A 20621-nucleotide genomic window follows, 5' to 3' on the forward strand; every position below is an offset into this window, starting at 1 on the left:
TTCCTTGATGCTTTAATTGGTGGTATGGGCAAGAAATGGAGTTGATCATGGGCTCCTGCCCCAACCCCGTCTCCAGGCTTCTTGTGTTAGGGGCCGTAGATCCTGCTCCAAACCTCACCGAAGTCCCTCGGAGACAGCAAAGCGCCAGATCACTGTCGGCCCGGAAACACACCATCAAACTGCAGATCACAGGCTCCAATAGTAGCACAATCGTATTTGAAAGAAAAAGAAGTAATTTTGTGAACTGCCTGAAGGGCGTCACTCCTGGTCATGGTGTTTGTTTGTGTCTTCTTCTTCACGTCCCAGACGGGGGTGGGGGGCACCAAATTCCTCTCCATATATGCTGCCTGACCGGTTGAGTTCATCTAGAATTTTGTGTGTGTTACTCTGAATTTCCAGCATCTCTAGTGTTTATAATTTAGGGCATATTTCTTTTGATTGCATCCAATGGGCTCTCACCCAGGTATTTAAAGGACAGCCATGTACTCATTGTATAGTGGGACAGTCTCGAGGGGCCAAATGGCCTCCTCCTATTCCTGCTGATTTATGTTCTGAGTGAGAAGAGCTGTGCCGAGGTTAGCCCCAGAACATGTCCAGGGGAGTGAGAGGGGAGGGACACCCGGCAATTGTCTGCAATCCCGGTGCCGACCACAGGAGGGAGCACGAATACAAAATCTGGTCGAGACGGAAGCGGCTTTAATATCATTGCCTCATGTCGTAAAAAATTGTTGTCTTTGTGGCAGCAGTACAAAGCAATACATAATAATAGAAAAAACTATGAATTACAGTAAGTGTGTGTATACACATAGATATATAGTTAAATACATATAATATTTAAATTAAATAAGTATTGCAAAAATTAAAATAAAAAAAGTACTGTAATGAGGTAGTGTTCACGGGTTCAATGTCCATTCAGAAATCTGATGGCAGAGAGGAAGAAGCTGTTCCTGAATCACTGAGTGTGAGCCTTCAGGCTTCTGTACCTCCTCCCAGATGATAACACTGAGAAGAGGGCCTGACCTGGGTGTTGGGGTCTTTAATGATGGAGGCCACCTTTCTGAGGCATTGCTCCTTGAAGGTGTCCTGGATACTATGGAGGCTGGTGCCCATGATGGAGCTGACTGAGTTGAGCTTTCCGCAGCTTGTTTCGATCCTGTGCAGTGACCCACCTCCCCCCGTACACCAGACGGTGATGCTCTCCAACGTACATCTGTAGAAGTTGGCCAGTGTTTTTGCTGACATACCAAATCTCTTCAAACAGTTATGATTATCATTCTATAGATTTGCTGAGTATGCCCACAAGAAAATGAATCTCAGGGTTGTATATGGTGACATGCATGTACGTTAATAATAAATTTACTTTGAACTTTGAAGAGTTTTGTGTAAATCTGTAACAGCTCAGGAATCTGAACTCAATTCCAATATCACCCATGAAGATCCATACGTCCTCCCCGTGACCATGTGGGTTTCCTCCGGGTGCTCCGGTTTCCTCCCACAGTCCAAAGGTGTGCTGGTCAGTGGGTTAATTGGCCATAGTGAGTGGTCCCATGATTAGACTTGGGTTAAATCGGGCGATTGCTGGGTGGTGAGGCTCAAGGGGTCCCCATGCCGTATCTCTAAATAATAAATACATAAAATATTTTAAAAATAAAGTATCATTTTGGAAAAGGAGCTGGCGGGCTTGTTGGCAGTGTTGAGACCCGGGGTACGAGTGGATAGAGGTGATCTGAGCAGGCCGGGCCAGGCAGTGGAGTTCACACCAAGTCACACCGGGCAATGGACGTCTGGAAGGAGGCCAAGAGGGTTGAGGGAGAATGAGGATTGAGTCTGTACTGCCATTCAACCAGTCCTTGAGGAACAAAGTTAGGCAGGAGAAGGTTCTGGAGTAATCACAAGTCAATGTTGGAAACACTTGGCAGGTGAGCAGTGTGTGTGGTGAGAGAAACAAAAGTTTCTACAGAAAGGACAAGAAGTCTAGGGCATGAGACATTAGTGCCCTCCCTCATTGTTTTTCTCTGTCTTGGTCACTATCTTTCTCTCTTTCCCTCCCCCTCTTTCTTTCCCTCACCCCCTCCCTTCTCTCTTTCCCTCCCCCTCTTTCTTTCCCTCACCCCCTCCCTTCTCTCTTTCCCTCTCCCCCTTTCTTTCCCTCACCCCCTCCCTTCTCTCTTTCCCTCTCCCCCTTTCTTTCCTTATCCCCTCTTTCTTTCTCTCCCTTGCCCTCCCTTCCCCATCTCTCTCTCTCTTCCTATCCGGAAGGCGTCTGACCTGCTGGGTGTCTGCACAAATTTCTCTTTCAGTGCTTGTAGTTTCCTGCGAGTTTCGGAAAGTTCCCAGGGCTTCAGGTGAGTCTTGAGAGAAAAAGCACCAGCGAGACACAGAGGGTGAATCTGCCACATCTGTTCCTCAAGCCTTCCCAGCACAGGTTGGCCACAGACTCCTGTTTTCAACACGTTCATCCCTCTCCCCTTTCCCTCCCTTCCTCCATCCCCCTCATTTCCTACCATTCCCTCCCTACCCCTTCTCCCCTCCCCTCCCCTCCACACCGCGTCCCGCGGATGACGGATGTTTACCCGCAGGGTGCGCTCGGACGGTCCCTACCCCCGGGAGGGAGGAGACACCGAGGGGGAGGTCTCTCTCCCTCCGCCCTCCGCCCTCCGATCCTCCCGGCCTCCCGAGCGAGGAGGAAGTCAGAGAACAAAAGAGGAGCGAGCAGCGGAGGGAGAGGCCGGCGGAGGGGCAGCGATAGCCCCAGGTAGGCAGCGGACGAGGGAGGAGGGAATGAGGGATGAAGGGGTGGTCGTGATCCCGGGTTCGGTCCCTCGGGCGATACAACTCCCCGACTCGCTCCGTATGGAGAGAAGTGGAAGTGTGAGTGACTCCGGAGTGAAGGGAAGAGCAGGGGCCGGAATCTACTCTTCATTTGCCGCCTCATTCTCCTCACCACTACTCCCTCCTCACTCTCCTCTCTACTCACTCCTCACCTCTACTCCCTCCTCACTCTCCTCTCTACTCACTCCTCACCTCTACTCACTCCTCACCTCTACTCCCTCCTCACTCTCCTCTCTACTCACTCCTCACCTCTACTCCCTCCTCACTCTCCTCTCTACTCACTCCTCACCTCTACTCCCTCCTCCTCTACTCACTCCTCACCTCTACTCCCTCCTCACTCTCCTCTCTACTCACTCCTCACCTCTACTCCCTCCTCCTCTACTCACTCCTCACCTCTACTCCCTCCTCACTCTCCTCTCTACTCACTCCTCACCTGTACTCCCTCCTCACTCTCCTCTCTACTCACTCCTCACCTCTACTCCCTCTTCACAACTAATCCCTCCTGACTCTCCTCACCTCCCTCCCCACCCTCGATACCTCACACTCAACACCCTACATTATCACCTCCCGACAACTCTCACCGTTTGCTGGAGGTGGGGGAAGCAGTGTTTGGACACTGAGTGGGACCTGGTGATGTGGTGAGGATCTTTGAGGATTTTTGGCGGGGGGTGTTTCTGTCTCTCTCCCCATCTCTCTCTTCCCATCTCTCTCTCCCCCATCTCTCTCTCCCCCCATCTCTCTCTTCCCAACTCTCTCTCCCCATCTCTCTCTCTCCCATCTCTCCCCATCTGTCTCCACTTCTCTCTTGACAACTCTCCCCATCTCTTCCCTTCTCACTCCCCATCTCTATAACCACCCTCTCCTATTCTCTCTCCATCCCTCCCCTAACCCTTCCCATCCCTCCCCTTAAATCTCCCTATCTCTCTCCCCAACTTTCTACCCACCTCTCTCACCACTGCTCCCCCCTTCTCTCCCCTCCTCTCTCCCCCTCTCCCCCTCTCCCCCTCTCTCCCCCTCTCCCTCCCCCACTCTCCCCTCTCCCCCTCTCTCTCCCTCCCTCTCTCTTCCCCTCTCCCCTCCCTCCCCTCTCTCTCTCCTCCCCTCCTCTCCCTCCCCCTCTCCTCCCCCTCCTTCCCCTCTCCTCCCCCTCTCCTCCCCTTCCCCTCTCCTCCCCTCCCCCTCCTCCCCTCACCTCCCCTCCTCCCCTTCTCCCTCCCCTCTCCCCCTCTCCCCTTTCCCTCTCCTCCCCCTCTCTTCCCCCTCTCTCCTCCTCTCTCCCCTTCCCATCTTTGTCTTCCCCCTCTCCCCATCTCTTTCTCCATCTCCTACTCTCTCCCCTCTTTCTCTCTCCCTCTCCCATTCTCTCCCTTTCCCCTACTCTCCCTCCTTTTCCTTTGCTTTTCTCACTCTCTCCCCATCCCTTTCCTGTCCTCTCTTTTGCTCTCTTCTCTCACTTTCTCCACCCCTCTCTTTCTCCCCTTTCTCTTGTTCTTCCCTTTTCTCTCACTTATTCTTATTTTCTCCTCCCCCCTTTCACTCTCCTCGTGTGTGGAATCTTGCTGTGCACATTTTGCCAGTTCCCCTTTGCATCCTGAAGTTGTCGGTACGTTGGAGATGGGGTGATTGTGATGTGCTGAGATGTCCAGGCTGTGAATGATGCATCCTGTGTTGGCACCAGAGCAAGCTTCCTCTTTATTCATGTAAACATTCAGCCCAGAATGTGGCTGTTTGATCCATCTTTTCCGTATGGTGCTATCCCCCTGGAACTCAGCCTTTTCTGTCCATTGATACTCACCCCCTCCAGAGAGCCCCGTCTCACAGACTGTATCCCCAGCACGATACTCTGATCAGTCGGGCTTAATATCACCAGCGTATGTTGTGAAATGTTGTTGTCTTTGCAGCAGCAGCACAATGTAATACATAATAATAGAGAGAAACTGAATTACAATAAGCATATATGTATAATAAATAGTTAAATCAAATAAGTAGTGAGAAAACAGAAATAAAGAAGTAGTGAGTAGTGTTCATGGGTTCAGTGTCCATTCAGTAATCTGATGGCAGAGGGTCAAAGCTGTTCCTGAATCATTGAGTGTGTGTCTTCAGGCTCCTGTACCTCCTCCCTGATGGTAGCAATGAGAACAAACCATGACCTGGGTGATGGGGTCCTTAATGATGGACGCCGCCTTCCTGAGGCATCACTCCTTGAATTTGTCCTGGATACTACGGAGGCTGGTGCCCATGATGGAGCTGACTGAATTTACAACTCTCCGCAGATTATTTTGATCCAGTGCAGTGTCTCCCCCCGACCCCGCCCCGCCCCGATGCCAGACAGTGATGCAGCCAGTTGGAATGCTCTCCCCAGTACGTCTATAGCAATTAGTGAGTTTCTATGGTGACAAACCAAATCTAAGGGTTCCCAACCTGGGGCCCATGAACTCTTGTTTAATGGTATTGGTCCATGGCATAATAAAGGTTGGAAATCCCTGCCCTAATCTCTGAGTCACAATTTCCAAGTCATCAGTGTAAAGTCTACTGAATGGTTTTGGCATTGATGCTGGCCGAATCACCTTTCCCACCTGCGTCTGTGACGTTGCCGACCTGAGGCCGAGGTTTTCCAACTATGAATGCACGGCCGTTATCGGAGCTTTGCACCCAGTTCTGGCCCGTTTCCTGTCACGTGTATGGGGCTGCCCCACGGTAGCGTCACAGTCAGTGCGAGGCGATTACAGCTCGGGCTGACAGAGTTCTGCCGCCCTCTTGTGAGGAGTTTGTACGTCCTCCTCGTGACCGTGTGGGTTTCCTCTGGCTTCTTCCTACGGTCTGAAGATGTGCCGGTCGGTAGGTTCATTGGTCATTGTCAGATGTCCCGTGATTGGGTTAGGGTTATGTCGGGGGTGGGGGGGGGTCGCTGGATAGCACGGCTCAAAGGGCCAGAAGGGCCTATTCCGCTCTGAATAAATACAGTGAAAAATTTACCTTGCCTGACGTTCATACTGATCACATCATTACACAGCGCACTGAGGTCGAACAAGGTAAAACTATAACAGAATGCAGAATAAAGTGTAGCAGCTACAGAGGAAGTGCAGTGCAGGCAGATGATAAGGGGCAAGGTCATAACGAGTGGATCCAGTTTATTGTACCAGGGGACTACTCAATAGTGTTGTGACAGAAGCTGTCTTTGAGCAGCATGGTTGGTGGATTCGGACTTCTGCCCAGTGGAAGAGGGGAGATACTGAATGAGTGAACGTGTTGGCTGCTTTGCCGAGGCAGTGGTAGGTGTAGAGGGAGGCCGTGGAGGGAAGGCTAGTTTCCCCGATGTGCTGAGCTGTGTCCCTAACTCTCTGCAGCTTTTTGTATTCATGTGCAGTACCAGGCTGTTCTGTATCCAGACCCGATGCACCCAGACCCAATGCACCCAGACCCAATGCACCCAGACCCAATGCACCCAGACCCAATGCATCCAGACCCAATGCACCCAGACCCAATGCATCCAAACCCAATGCATCCAGGCCCAATGCATCCAGGCCCAATGCATCCAGGCCCAATGCATCCAGACCCAATGTATTGAAACCCAATGTATCAAAACCCAATGCATCGAAACCCAATGCATCGAAACCCAATGCATCGAAACCCAATGTATTGAAACCCAATGCATCCAGGCCCAATGCATCCAAACCCAATGCATCCAGGCCCAATGCATCCAGGCCCAATGCATCCAGGCCCAATGCATCCAGACCCAATGTATCCAGACCGAATGCATCCAGGCCCAATACATCCAGGCCCAAAGCAGTGATAAAAACGGGTAAGGGTTAATTGGGACATACCAAATTTCTGCAGCCTCCTGAAGAAGTGGAGGGGGTGGTGAGCTTTCTCGGTCCTGACGCTGGATCAGGACAGGTTACTGATGATGTCCACTCATACATCAAGATGTGTGGGAGGTCATTCAAGAGACTGATGATCGTACTCGTCTTTGCGACCAGAGTGTTCCCCTTCCTTGGGTCGTGAGTCAGGGTAGAACCTGTCCTTGAACCTGGTGGTTTGTGGCTTTGGTATCTTCTGCCCTTTGGAAGAGCAGAGAGGAGAGAATGTCCGGGATGGGTGGGGTCTTTGATTATGTTGGCTGCTTCACCGAGACAGCGAAAGTTGCAGGCAGAGTCCACTGAGTCTTTATAAGACATTGGTCAGACCACATTTAGAATATTGTGAGCAATTTTGGACCCCATATCCAAAGAAGGGATGTGCTGGCCTAAGAGATGGTCTAGAGGTGGTTTACAAGAATGATTCCAGCAATGAAAGGGTTAATGTATGAGTAGTGTGTGATTTCTCTGGGCCTGTAGTCAGCTGAGTTCAGAAGGACGAAGGGAGGGATCTTACTGAAGGCTACGAGATGCTGAAAGGCCTGGACTGAGTGAAAGTGGGGAGAATCAGTAGAAGAGTCTGGGATTAGGGGACACAGCCATAAGATCATAACATAGAGAAGCAGAATTAGGCCTTTTAGTCCATTGAGTCTGCTCTGCTATTTCATCATGAAAATGCTATTTCATCAAAGAACTTTCTTTGAACCCCTCTGCAATGTCAGCACATCCTTTCTCAGATAAGGGTCCCAAAACTGCTCACAGTACTCCAGGTGAGGCCTCACCAATGCCTCATAAAGCATCAGAATAATGGAGCATCCCTTTAGACCTGAGATCAGGAGGGAATTCTTCAACCAGAGGGTGGTCAATCTGTGGAATCCATTATCACAGATGGCTGTGGAGGCCAAGTCATTAGCGGCGTTTAAGGCAGAGACTAATAGGTTCACGATTAATAGAAGGGTTGAGGGTTGCCTGGAGAATGGAGTTGAAAAGATATTGGCCATAATTGAATGGTGAAGCACACTCAATGGGCTGAAGGTCATAATTCCACTTCTGTATCTTATGATCTCCAAGCGCTGGTGTACGGCCATCTTTGATCAAGGCACATACAGCCTCTGGAATCTTTGAGCATTGCCGCCTTAGATCCTGGCCTGCGCAACTCCAGAGCGTTGACATCTTTGATTCTCCTGTACCCATCTCCATCTTTTATGGCTGGTATGCCAAGTCTCTGGTGATCCAAGTGTCTCGGCTGTAGGAGACGGGCACTTTGATCATGAATGCTGATCATGGGGCGAGGGATGAGCCGGTTTTGCGCGCTGCTCCGAGACATTTACTCCACTCTCCGCGGCACTGAGGCCAAGGCTGTGTGCTGCTCTGGCTGCCCGTGTGATGAACTGAGGCTTCGGGTCTGTGGGCCCACTTCCATTCTGAATGCTTTTATTATTTGCACGATCTGTGTTTTCTCTTTTGTTCTCTCTCTCTCTCTCTCTCTCTGTGCGCATTCGGTGTTTGTTGGTCTCTTTTTACTGGATTCTGTCAAGTTTCTTGTTTTGTGGCTGCCTGTAAGCAGACAAATCTCAAGGTTGTGTAACTTATACATACTTCCATAATGAATGTATTTTGAACTTTGAACTTTGCATTTTACACTATTTATTTATATTTATAACTTATGATAATGCTCTTTATACCTTGCGTTGTACTGCTTTGGCAAAGCAACATATTTCACGATGTCAGTGATGGTAAATCTGATTCTGATCGACCACCAGAATACTGAAAGCCTCATCAGAAGCTGGGAGCCTGTCCTTGGTAATCCTCTGCCTAAGCGCTGCCTAATCACATGCTTAAAGATAACTTCATTTGCAAAATAAAGAAGACCAAAGAAATTGCCAAGTGATTTGAGGGCCATTTCCTGCCCCCAATTTCTTGTTCTCTTTAGAACTGTAGGTAATCTGAGGAAAGGTTTCTCCTGGTACAGGCGCTGCCCAACTAGCTGAGTGTTTCCTGCTTTTTTTCTGTTTTTGTTCCTCTTATACAACATTCAAGAGATTTACCAAAGTGTCTCTCAGGAGTGAAAATGAATAAAAAGGTGAGACAAAATTTAAAGAAACACTCAGATGGGGTAGCATCTGTGGAGGTGGAAACGGTTAATTAGAATGGTGGTGTATGTAATATCGGTAGCTCAGGTTGAGGTGTTTGATGTTGTAGTGCTCGACGAGCTGGGCAGTTAGATTGCAGACGTTTTTCATCACAAGTCGAGGTGACATCGTCAGAGCGCAGTTGTTCGTGTTTCTCTCTGGGAGTGCTTGTGTTTATATAGTCACCCCCCCCCCCCCAATTCACTTGCCTCGGTCCTGATTGGCTACCCCTTCAGTTGACCTTTGAATTCTATTGGCTCGCATTTCTTTAACCCTCAGTGGTTCATAGATGGTGTCTAATTTAATATGTTTGTTTACACAGTTATCGGAAGAGAGCCATGCTTCTAAAAATTCTTGTCCCTGCTTTGTGTTTGCCTGCATCTGTGGTGTCCCAGTTAAAGTGGTGAGCTTGTTGGTCTTCATGAACTGAGATCAGCAACAGTGGATCGTGTCTTTGTACCGCCAGATTGTGTTCCAGTAAATGAGGGTAGAGTTTACATCCTGTCTGGCCGACATAGTACTTGCTGCAGTCTCTACAGGTGCTCCTGTACACCACATTGCTTTTGTCAGTTGTCTTTACTGGTATTTTGGTTTTTGAGACAAGCTTCCTTAAAGTTTTAGGTCACAGTGTCATCGCTGATTAATTGGGTTCTGAAAACTCACACTCATTACTCATAGGGTCGTAGAGAAGTACAGCACAAAAACAGGTCCTTCAGCCCATCTAGACCATGCTGAGCCATTTAAGCTACATGATCCCATCGACCTGCACCGGAACCATAGCCCTCCATACCTCTACCATCCATGTATCTATCCAAACCTCTCATAAACATTGAAATCGAGCTCACATGAACCACGCGCTAGCAACTCATTCCACACTCTCACCACCCTCTGAGTGAAGAAGTTTCCCCTCATGTTCCCCTTAAATGTTGAATCTTTCACCTTTGCCCATGACCTCCAGCTGTAGTCCCTTCCATCCTCAGTGGAAAAAGCCTGTTTGCATTTATCCTATCTATACCTCTCATAATTTTGTATACCTCTATCAAATCTCCCCTCAATCTCATACATTGCAAGAAATAAAGTCCTAAGCTATTCAGTCTTTCCTTATAACTCAGGTCCTCCAGACAAAGCAACATCTTTGTAAATTTTCTCTGCACTCTTTCGATCTTATTTACATCTTTCCTGTAGGTAGGTGACCAAACCTGAACACAATACTCTAAATTAGGCCTCACTGATGTCTTATACAACTTCAACAAAACATCCCAACTCTTGTACACAATACTTTGATTTACGAAGGCCAATGTGCCAAAAGCTTTATTTATGACCCTATCTACCTGTAACGCCGCTTCCAGTGAATTATGGATCTGTATTCCCAGATCCCTTTTTTCTACCACACTCCTCAGTGCCCTACTGTTCACTGGTTGGTTCTACTGAAGTAAAACACCTCACACTTGCCTACATTAAATTCCATCTGCCATTTTTCAGCCCATTTTTCCGGCTGATCAACCATACTTTTATTTTACTCATGCACATGGAGAGCAGCATAGCTGCTGTCACCACACTTACGAATTCTGAACAGAGATACTGCATTTTTATACAGAATTGACTAGCAGTTATGGATATTGACTTGTGTATGCTCAGACGCCATCTTATTAGATACCTCCTGTACCTAATAAAGTGGCCGCTGAGTGTATGTTCATGGTTTTCTGCTGCTGTATCCCGTCCTCTTCAAGTTTCGACGTGTTGTGCATTCAGAGATGCTCTACTGCACACCACTGTTGTAACACGTGGTTATTTGAGTTACTGGGGCCTTCCAGTCAGCTTGAACTCGTCTGGCCACTCTCCTCTGACATCTCTCATTAACACGGCATGTTCTCCCACAGAACAGTCGCTCACTGGATGCCTTTTTGATTCCTGCACCTTTCTTTGTAAACTCTAGAGATTGTTGTGCGTGAACATCAAACCACCCTTTCTGGCACCAACGATCATCCCGAGGTCAAAGTCACCTAAATCACATTTCTTCCCCATTCTGATGTTTGGTCTGAATAACAACTGAACCTCTTGACCATGCCTGCATGCTTTTATGCATCGAGTTGCTGCCACATGATTGGCCGATTGGATGTTTACATTAACGAGCAGGTGTTCAGATGTATGTATTAAAGTGAGCGTGTGTGTTCAAATTCCTTATTTTCCAGGTCAATCGCCATTCACAATATACTGTCGGTGTTAAAAGTTAACAGAAACTACAAGAGAACAACTGATGAGGCTCTGAAGTTGGTAAAGTAATCGTCCCTTAGTTGGAGTGTTTCTTACATCTGAATCAGGTTTAATGTCACCGACATATATTGTGAAATTTGTTGTCTTTGTGGCAACAGTACAATGCAATACATAATAGAAAATATATGAATTACAGAGTATATGTATATTAAATAGTTAAATTAAATAAGTAGGCAAAAATAGAAATTCAAAAGTAGTGAGGTGGTGTTCATGGGTTCAGTGTCCATTCAGAAATCGATGGCAGAGAGGAAGAAGCTGTTCCTGAATCGTTGAGTGTGTGTCTTCAGGCTCCTGTACCTCCTCACTGATGGTAACAATGAGAAGAGGGCATGTCCTGGGTGATGGGGGTCCTTAATGATGGATGCTGCCTTTTTAAGGCATCGTTCCTTGAAGATGTCCGGGATACTTTGGAAGCTAGTGCCCATGATGGAGCTGACTGAGTTTACAACTCTCTGCAGCCTACTTTGACCCTGTGTAGGTCGCTCCCCCCCGCCCACTGCCAATGTCAGGCGATGAGGCAGCCAGCTAGAATGCTCTTCATGGTACATCTTTCTGTTGCATTCTTATCTTGCCTCCGTATGCCAAGTGGCCCCAGTGCCCTCGTGTGCAAAGTGAAACTCTGCTCTTCTAAGACCTTTCTTGCCTGGGTTGAATGTACAGTATCTGGACTTAACCCTTGCCTTGCCGTAACTTCCATAACAGAGCATGGAAACGTGCCATTCGGCCCAGCTTTTCCATGCTGACCAAGTAGTCGACCTGATCTAGTCCAATTTCTCTCATTTGGCCCATATCCCTCTAAACCTTTCCTGTCCATCTCCGTGAGGCCCTCCACTAGTCAAGGTCGACCATGGATGTTGCAAGCCAGCGCTATATGTATGGAAAGAAAGCTGTTGCCCGTGTAGCAAGCTCCCCTTCTCCAAGCAGCCTTTTCCAGTGAGTGGGTACAGTCGCAAGGCAGCGGAGGTTTGAGATCAGAGTTTACCTTCTCCGAGATGAGCTGCCAACCACGGCTGACCAGCCCCATCTGCCCGAAGCGACTGGTTTTAAGGCACCTTTGCCCCTTCTCCTGTCAGTAGGAACAGTTCTGCCGGGCTTAGCAGCTAAGCTACACGTTAAGATCAGCAGCTGGACTTGGTTGTCAGATGCTACCTGAGACACACGCCATTGAGAGCACTTAATAGGTAGTGGGAGTTTGTCCCCATTACCACCCTCAGCAACCTTAAGGAACCTATATATCTAATAATAATAATAATAAGTACTTTATTGATCTTGAGTGGGAAATTCTTTTGTAACAGCAGCAACATTTAAAAACACACTTAGCAGTGTGCAGACTTAACTGATAATAAAGTACAGAATAGTAATAGTCACAATAATAATTTACCAATCTGCAATAGTGTGCAATAATAATGTATGAAATAATGAGACAGAGACTATTGAACTATGATGTGTGTTCTCCTCTCGCACAGAGACGAACGGTTGTTTATGTTTTTTGCATTTGGTTGGAAAGATTTTCACTAATGATCCTTGTGACCGTGGAGCTGAATGAGCCTGTTTGAAAGGCTCTGCTGCTTATTCAGTAGGTCATGGAGAGGATGTGTCAGATTGTCCATAATGGATAACAGTTTGTTTAGTGATCTGCTCTCCACCATTAACTCAAAAGAGTCCGGATTGTAGCCAGGGACGGAGCCAGCCTTTTTGAGGATTTTATTTAGTCTTTTTGCATCACCAACACCAATGCTGCTCCCTCAACATAAAGCAGCAAGACTGCACTCACAACAATCGACTTGTTTTTTTAAATGTTATAAGTGTACCGGCCTCAACCACTGTCCAAAGAACATAAGAAATAGGAGCAGGAGCCAGCCATCGAGCCTACCCCTCCATTCAATAAGATTATGGCTGATCTGGCCGTGGACTCATCTCCACCTACCTGCCTTTTCCCCATGACCCTTAATTACCCCTACTATGCAAAAATCTATCCAACCTTGTCTTAAATATATTTACTGAGGTAGCCTCCACTGCTTTATTGGGCACAGAATTCCACAGACTCACCACTCTGGGAAAAGCAGTTCCTCCGTCCTAAATTTACTCTCCCAAATCTTGAGGCTATGTCCTCTAGTTCTGGTCTCACGTACCACGGGAACAACTTTCCTGTCTCTATCTTACCTATCCCTTCCATAATTTTGTATGTTTCTATAAGATCGCCTCTCATTTCCCCCGTTAACCCTTCCCACCCTGAATGGGATCATGTCCACTTCCATCAAAGCTCCTCGGCCTCTCCCGCTCCTAGGTGTGCTCCACTCTGACCCCAGAGGTTCCTCACCCCGGGACTGTATGAAGGATAACGTAAGATGGAGTGGTTAGTATATAGAACATAGATCAGTACAGCACCATACATGTCCTTTGGCTGTCCTCTTAACAAGATCAGTCTGATTCATCCCTTCCACATAGACCTCCATTTTTCTTTCAGCCATTTGCCTATGTAAGACAAGAAGGACATGGAAGCTTTAGAGAGTGTTCGTTTGTTATGTGCCGTGTCTTATGACATGAGTGATCTTGGTCTTTCCATTACCACCGGGTTCAGGAACAGCTTCTTCTTCTTCTTATCGTGTCCACGGACAGTCTATACATGGCCCAGCCAGAACTGGACACATTTTTGTGCCTTGTTGTTGAATTTGGCAAGATCTGCAACAGTACAGGGTTCCTCTAGTGATGGGCATTGCAAGAGATGTTGCATAGTTTGTAGCTCAGTTCCACATTCACAAGTTGTCGGGCTGGTTGTATATCCCCATTTGCTTAGTGACAGCTTTGGACGACCTACACCAGTCCTAAGTCTGTTAAGGCACCTCCAGGTTGCCCAGTTGCAATTAGCTCCTGGGGAAAGGCTTTCCTCCGGTGGGATTCCCATCGTTGGGCGTTGTTTAAGACTGGCGAGCTGGTCTTTCCACAAGGTGATGCGGGCTTCAGATGGGGTTGATTATAATGGAACAACACTGTTCATGAAGCTCTTCCTTGACTTTAGGCGGCTGGGTGTAGGTGTACGACCATGTAGAGGGTGCCTCTCATCTGATGTTTGATAGATTCGTTCTTTCTTGCTGGCTACCATTCTCCTTATATCGGGGGAGTGATACCCAGCAGGATATATAGGCTGTTGGTGTTTGTTGGTTTTAAACAGCCTGTGATAAGTCGGCAGCTTGCATTCAGAACGGCATCCACCTTCTTCGCATGAGTAGATCTTTCCCATGCAGGGCAGGCGTATTCGGCAGTGGAATAGCAAAGAGCAAGTGCACTGGCTCGCAATGTTTTCGAGCCTGCTCCCCATTTTGTGTCAGTGAGCTTATTCAGGATGTTGTTTCGTGTGCTCACTTTTGCCTTTGTCGTATTGATGTGGCTCTTGAAAGTGAGGCATCTGTCAAGGGTGACTCCTCAGTAGACAGGGTGCTCGCAATGTGTCAGTGTTGCTCCACACCAGGTCACTTTAAGCTGTCGTCTGGCTTCACGGTTCCTGAGCTGGAATGCACAAACTTGCATCTTTGATGGGTTTGTGCAGAGGTGGTTTTCTTTGTAGTAGGATGTTAGTCCCTCCAAGGCCTCAGAAAGCGTTTTCTCCACAGTGTTAAAATCAGTGCTTTGGGCAGTGATGCACAAGTCATCAGCATATGTAAAATGGTGTGTGACATCATCTATAGGTTGGTCATTCGTGTAGATGTTGTACAGCAGTGCAAGCACACTTCCCTGAGGAAGACCATTCTTCTGGATACGCCATTGCTGCGAGGAACAGCTACTTCCCTTCAACAGCACACCCCTCAGTACAGCAATGACTTTGCACTACAATTAAATTTGTATTTTCCTGTCCTAGTTTTGTAAAGACTTTGCATAATTTAGGTGTAACCTATGTTGTGAACATTGTGTCTCCCTGGGTAATTGGTTTATTTTTACCACATATATCATCACCATCATTATGAGTCGTGTCGCATGACGTGGGTGATCACGGTCTTTCCATGACCATGATCGTTCTTGGCAAATGTTTCACAAAAGTGGTTTGCCTTTGCCTTCTTCTGGGCAGTGACTTTACAAGACGGGTGACCCTAGCCATTACCAATACTCTTCAGAGATTGTCTGCCTGGTGTCAGTGGTCACATAACCAGGATTTGTGATCTGCACCGGCTGATCATACGACCATCCACCACCTGTTCCCATGGATTCACGTGACCCTGATCGGGAGGGGCTAAGCAGGTGCTATACCTTGCCCCAGGGTGACCTGCAGGCTAGCCGAGGGAACGAGTGCCTTCCACCTCCTTTGGTAGAGAGGTATCTCTGTCATCGCCTCTCATCCTCCTTTGCTCCAAAGAGAAAAGCCCTAGCATGCTCAACCTTTCCTCACGAAACATCCAGGCAAGTTCCTGGTAAACCTCCCCTGCACCTTCTGGGTGAAGGTTGAGCATGCTAGGGCTTTTCTCTTTGGAGCAAAGGAGGATGAGAGGCGATGACAGAGGTGGCAAAATGCATGGACAGAGTGGACAGCCAGTGCCTTTTCCCAGGGTGGCAGCAGCTAATATGGGACGACATTCTCTTAAGATGTTTGAGGGAAAGTGTCAGAGGTAGGCTTTTTACACAGAGAGCAGTAAGTCTGTGAATGCTTTGCTGCATGTGGTGTAAGAGGCAGATACATTAGGAACACTTATGGCACTCTTAGTTAGGTACATTGGTGAAGGAAAATGGAGGGCTATATAGGAGAGAGTGCTTAGATTAACTTTGGAATAGGTGACAAGTTCGGCGCAACATCGTTGACTGAAGAGACTGTGCTGTGCTGTTCTACACGGTGCCCACTTGATTAGGTACACTTGCTTGTTAATGCAAATATCTAATCAGCCAATCATGTAGCAACAACTCCGTGCAAAAAAAGCATGCAGACGTGGTCAAGAGGTTCAGTTGTTCAGACCGAACATCAGAATGCAGGAGAAACATGACCTAAGTGACTTTGACCATGGAATGATTGTTGGTGCCAGACAGGGGGGTTTGAGTTTCTCAGAACCTGCTGACCTCCTGGGATTTTCATGCACAACATTCTCTGATGCGAAAGGAGCATCCTGTGAATAGCAGTTCTGTGGGTGAAATGTCTCAATAACGAGAGAGGTCAGAGGAGAACGGCCAGACTGATTCAAGCTGACAGGAAGGCGACAGTAACTCAAATAACCACATGTCACAGCAGTGGTGACCTCCAGGAGGACCACAACCTTGCCGTAGAGTTTGGAGGCTTGTGTGCCTCAATGACCCGGAGGGCGACGTTGGCTGGAGTCAGGGTTTTATGCTTTGGCTCTTGGTAGACAGGTCAAAGTGTAGAGGTCAGACTAAAGGTGGTCCCCGATCCTCCAGATTTGGGGGTTCAGCTCAGGGCTAACAACTCTGACTGGTCAAATGAAATTGTTACGGAAATAGCAATGAAGAATCCTTCTACATCTGAGTGTGACGGTATTCCCGAGTGTCCACCCAGGACTTGTATGACTGACAGTGGTGATAATAGAAAGGAAGCTACTGACATGATGAAGGAAGCTGTGAACACTACCAGAGATGGAGGACCTTTACTACTGCTCCTAACGCCAGCGGTTTAATGGGCAAAAGAAAAGAACAACAGTGGGGTGCAGAAGAGCATCTGTGAATGCACAACACGTCAAACCTTGCAGTGGATGGGCTACAGCATCAGAGGACCATGGACATACACTCAGTGACCACTTCACTGGGTACAGGAGGCTACTAAAGTGGTTACTGTTGTTGTTGTTCATCCATCTTCAATGTCGATGAGGAGCTCGACACCATTATGCTGGTGTCGAGACTAGCGCGTGATTTGGATTTAAGTGAGGGAGAGTTGCGCAGCGTCAGCCTCACTCTCTCTTCCCAATTCCCATCTGGATCCAGTGGCAAGACAAGAGTCGAGACGGCTGGAGATGGGACTAGGCGCAGTGGATGACCAGGACGTCTTCTGTGTCTTGTCCTGCTCTACGCGTTCCACGACGCTTGCAGAGACCGCCTTCTTGAACGTTGGACCTTCCATTGGTCTCGTCCGCTCAATCCGCCGGAGTCTGTCTTCACATGCTGGGATAGACAACTTCCTATCTCACCGAGGGTTTGAGACCCGTCGGCTACCCTCACCTGGTTTAGCCAGCTTGTCGAAGCTGTTGCCCGGGGTGTGGCCGCTGTCGCATGCGAACAGCTACGGGGAGCCACAGGTGAGAGCTGAGTGCCAGGTGGGGACCAAAGGTGGACTAACCGCCCTGAAAAGGACTCGACATGATCCCCCACCAGAGGTGCTACCCCTCCCTGACACCCCATACACCCAGTCACTCAATGGAGGACTGGCTCGGAATGGAAATACTGGTGGACGATGTACTCTGATAACTTGAGCAGAAAGGGGCTTCCCAGGCGCCAGGGGTTTGTAGGTTTAAGGCAGGGACAATAAATAACAAAATGTCAGTCAGTGGACCCCCCCCCGCCCCGCCCCCCGAATTAGTGTGTTGGCCAAGCTCTCTGTGGCGTCACTGTGAACTTCCGTAGGTCATTGTAACTTTGTCGGGTGCAGAATCACATGTCTGCGGGCTGCTGCATGGAACGAGTCTCACTGTGCAGAGGACTGGGCCAAACCCTGTGTTTGCCTCAGAAGGAAACAGATGTTTTCAATACAGTGAGCTCTGAGCCAAAATCCCCCTGCTAAGCTGCAGCTCGCTAGAAGCGGCAAGTGGGACAAAGGGTGGAATTTTCCTGGCCGGGAGCTGGAGACAGGAATGCTGCTCCCTACGTCCAGTGAGACGGAATCCAAAGTGGCGGCGGGGTTGTTACAGTGAGGCGGGAATGCGTCCGTTCTCCCCGGACATCTCGGATCTTTCCTCAGTCTAACTTGCATGTTTCATTTGCTGTGTAAGTCGTATTTAATTTATGTTAACATTGTTGCAAAGCGCCAAGCTTTTGCTGTTGAAGGCTAACTGTCATGAAGGAGTCTGCTTTGTTCTGCGCCGTACGGAGGGTCTGGGGACAGACTCTGTTTGTGGGCTTCAGTTCAGGACGTAGTTGTTTGCATTTATTGTTGGCACGATCTCTCTGGCTGCACTGATGCCTGGCTTCATGACTGTGGATTCACTTTTGTTCTGAACGCTATTTGCTTGTGCTTACTGTTGGCGTGATTTTATTTCTCTGCACATTGGGTGCTTGATGGTTTTTTTTAGGGTTCTTTTGGGTTTCTTTGTTTCGTGGCTGCCTGTTAGGGAACAAATCTCAAGGCTGTACAATGTATACATACTTTGATGTTTGTTTTGTGACCTTGTCTATCTTGCCCTTGGCAATAAATCTGAAGTTGTGCTGTTCTGGGCACCGAAACTCGGAGAGGGGAAATACTGTTGAAACCTGAGAAGGCAATGGAGGGCTCACTACCAAGGGACTGTGACCAATTCTGCAGCCACACTTCGGGGAGGGCGTGAGGGGTTGATAGGATGATAAGGCTCGGCTGACAGCACTGAGGTCTCCTGTTCAGGAGGAACTTGGAAGAAAGAGAAAGCTGATGGAAGGGCGGGATTCGCAAAAGGATTTGCAACAATGCGTCCCACACCCCACAGATGCTGTCTGAACCACTGAGTTCCTCCAGCAGATTGATTTTTGTTCCAGACACTGGTCTGTAATGTGCTCTGGTCAGTAGACACTGGTCTGTTTGTAATGTGCCCTGGTCAGTAGACACTGAACTGTTTGTAATGTGCTCTGTTCAGTAGACACTGGACTGTTTGGAGTGATTCCCTGGTCAGTAGACACTGGACTTTTTGGAATGTGCTCTGTTCAGTAGACACTCTGGATTGTCTGGATCATAAGACCATAAGACATAGGAGCAAAATTAGGCCATTTGGCCCATTGAGTCTGCTCTGCCATTCCATCTTGACTGATCCTAGTTCCCATTCAACTCCACCAATCTGCCTTCTCGCCATACCCTTTGATGCCCTGACCGACTTCTGCATTAAATACACCCACACATTTGGCCTCCACTTGCACACTGTGGCAGAGCATTCCACTGATTCGCTACACTCCGGCTAAAAAAAAATTCTACTTATCTCTGTTCTAAAAAATGTCATTCCTCAATGTTGAGGCTGTGCCCTGTAGTTCTGGATACCCCCCATGATAGGAACCAGTGACTCCACATCCACCCTATCTAGACCTTTCAACATTCGGTAGGTTTCAATGTGATTTCTCCCACCCCTCCTCACATTCTCCTGAATTCCAGTGAGTACAGGCCCAAGGCTGCCAAATGCTCCTCGTGTGTTAACCCCTTCATTCCCAGAATCACCCTCGTGAACCTCCTCTGGACTCTCTCCAATGACAACACATCCTTTCTGAGATATGGGGCCCAAAACTTGACAATAAACTGCAGGCTGACTAGTGTCTTATAAAGTCTCAGCATTATCTCCTTGCTTTTATATTCTATTCCCCTTGGAATGACTGCCAACATTTCATTTGGATTCTTTACCCCAGACTCAACCTGTAAATTAATCTCCTGGAAGTCTTGTACGAGGAGTGCTACATCCCTGTGCACCTCTGATGCTTGACCTTCTCCCCTTTAAATAATAGTTTGCACTATTGTTCCTTTTACCAAAATGTGTACATTTCCTAACACTGTATTCCATCTGCTGCTTTTTTTCCCGTTCTTCCAATTTGTCTAAGTCCTGAACATGACTAGTCACCAGCAGCCAACCAGAAAAGGCCCCCTTATTCTCACTCGCTGCCTCCTGCCTGTCAGCCACTCCTCTATCCATGCCAGTATCTTTCCTGTAACGCCGCAGGAATTTATCTTGTTCAGCACCTCATGTGTGGCACCTTACCCAATGCCTTCTGAAAATCCAAGCAAATGACATCCACTGCCTCTCCTTTGTCCACCCTACTTGTTACTTCCTCGAAGAACTCTAACAGACTTGTCAGGCAAGATTTCCCTTCACAGAAACCATGCTGACTTTTACTTATTTATCATTAGTCTCCAAGTACCCTAAAATCTCATCGTTAATAATAGACTCCAACATTTCCCAACCACTGAGGTTAGGCTAACTGGCCTCTAATTTCCTTTCTTTTGCCTTCCTCCCTTAAAGACTGGAGTGACATTTACAATCTTACAGTCCTCTGGGACCATGCCACAATCAAGTGATTCTTGAACAATCATGACCAATGCATCTGTTATCTATTCAGCAAGCTGTCTCAGGACTCTGGGATGTAGTCCAACTGACCCAGGTGACTTATCCACCTTAAGACCTTTCAGTTTGCCCAGCACTTTTTCCTTTGCAATAGCAATGGCATTCACTCCTGCTCCCTGACACTCACGGACATCTGGCACACTGCTACTGTCTTCCACAGTGAAGACAGATGTAAATTGCCCATTAAGCTCATCTGCCATTTCTTTGTCCCCCATTACCACCTCAACAGCATCATTTTCCAGTGGTCCAATATAATCTCTGACCTCCCTTTTACTCTTTATATAACTGAAAAAAGTTTTGGTATCCTGCTTTAT

At 47.9% G+C, this 20621-nt stretch overlaps 1 protein-coding gene across 4 annotated transcripts in view; it reads left to right on the forward strand.

The window, feature by feature from the left end:
- The first annotated feature begins 2242 nt into the window (after nt 1–2242).
- The window catches only part of LOC134346947 (phospholipid scramblase 2-like), a 103445-nt gene continuing 85066 nt past the window's right edge, over nt 2243–20621 (forward strand). Inside the window, exons 1-2 of one of the 4 annotated variants that reach the window (XM_063048834.1) lie at nt 2741–2755; nt 11014–11095. Coding sequence is in view for 1 of the 4 variants with exons in the window: in XM_063048831.1 (XP_062904901.1) it covers nt 2566–2755 (190 nt within the window). In the remaining 3 variants the exon portion in view is untranslated. Of the gene's footprint in view, nt 2346–2550; nt 2756–11013; nt 11096–17849; nt 18005–20621 lie in introns of those variants that run through there. The other 3 variants (XM_063048836.1, XM_063048831.1, XM_063048833.1) reach the window with 3 other exon arrangements.

This window comes from Mobula hypostoma, chromosome 5 (genome assembly GCF_963921235.1).
Source record: "Mobula hypostoma chromosome 5, sMobHyp1.1, whole genome shotgun sequence".
Taxonomy (NCBI): Eukaryota; Metazoa; Chordata; class Chondrichthyes; order Myliobatiformes; family Myliobatidae; genus Mobula; species Mobula hypostoma.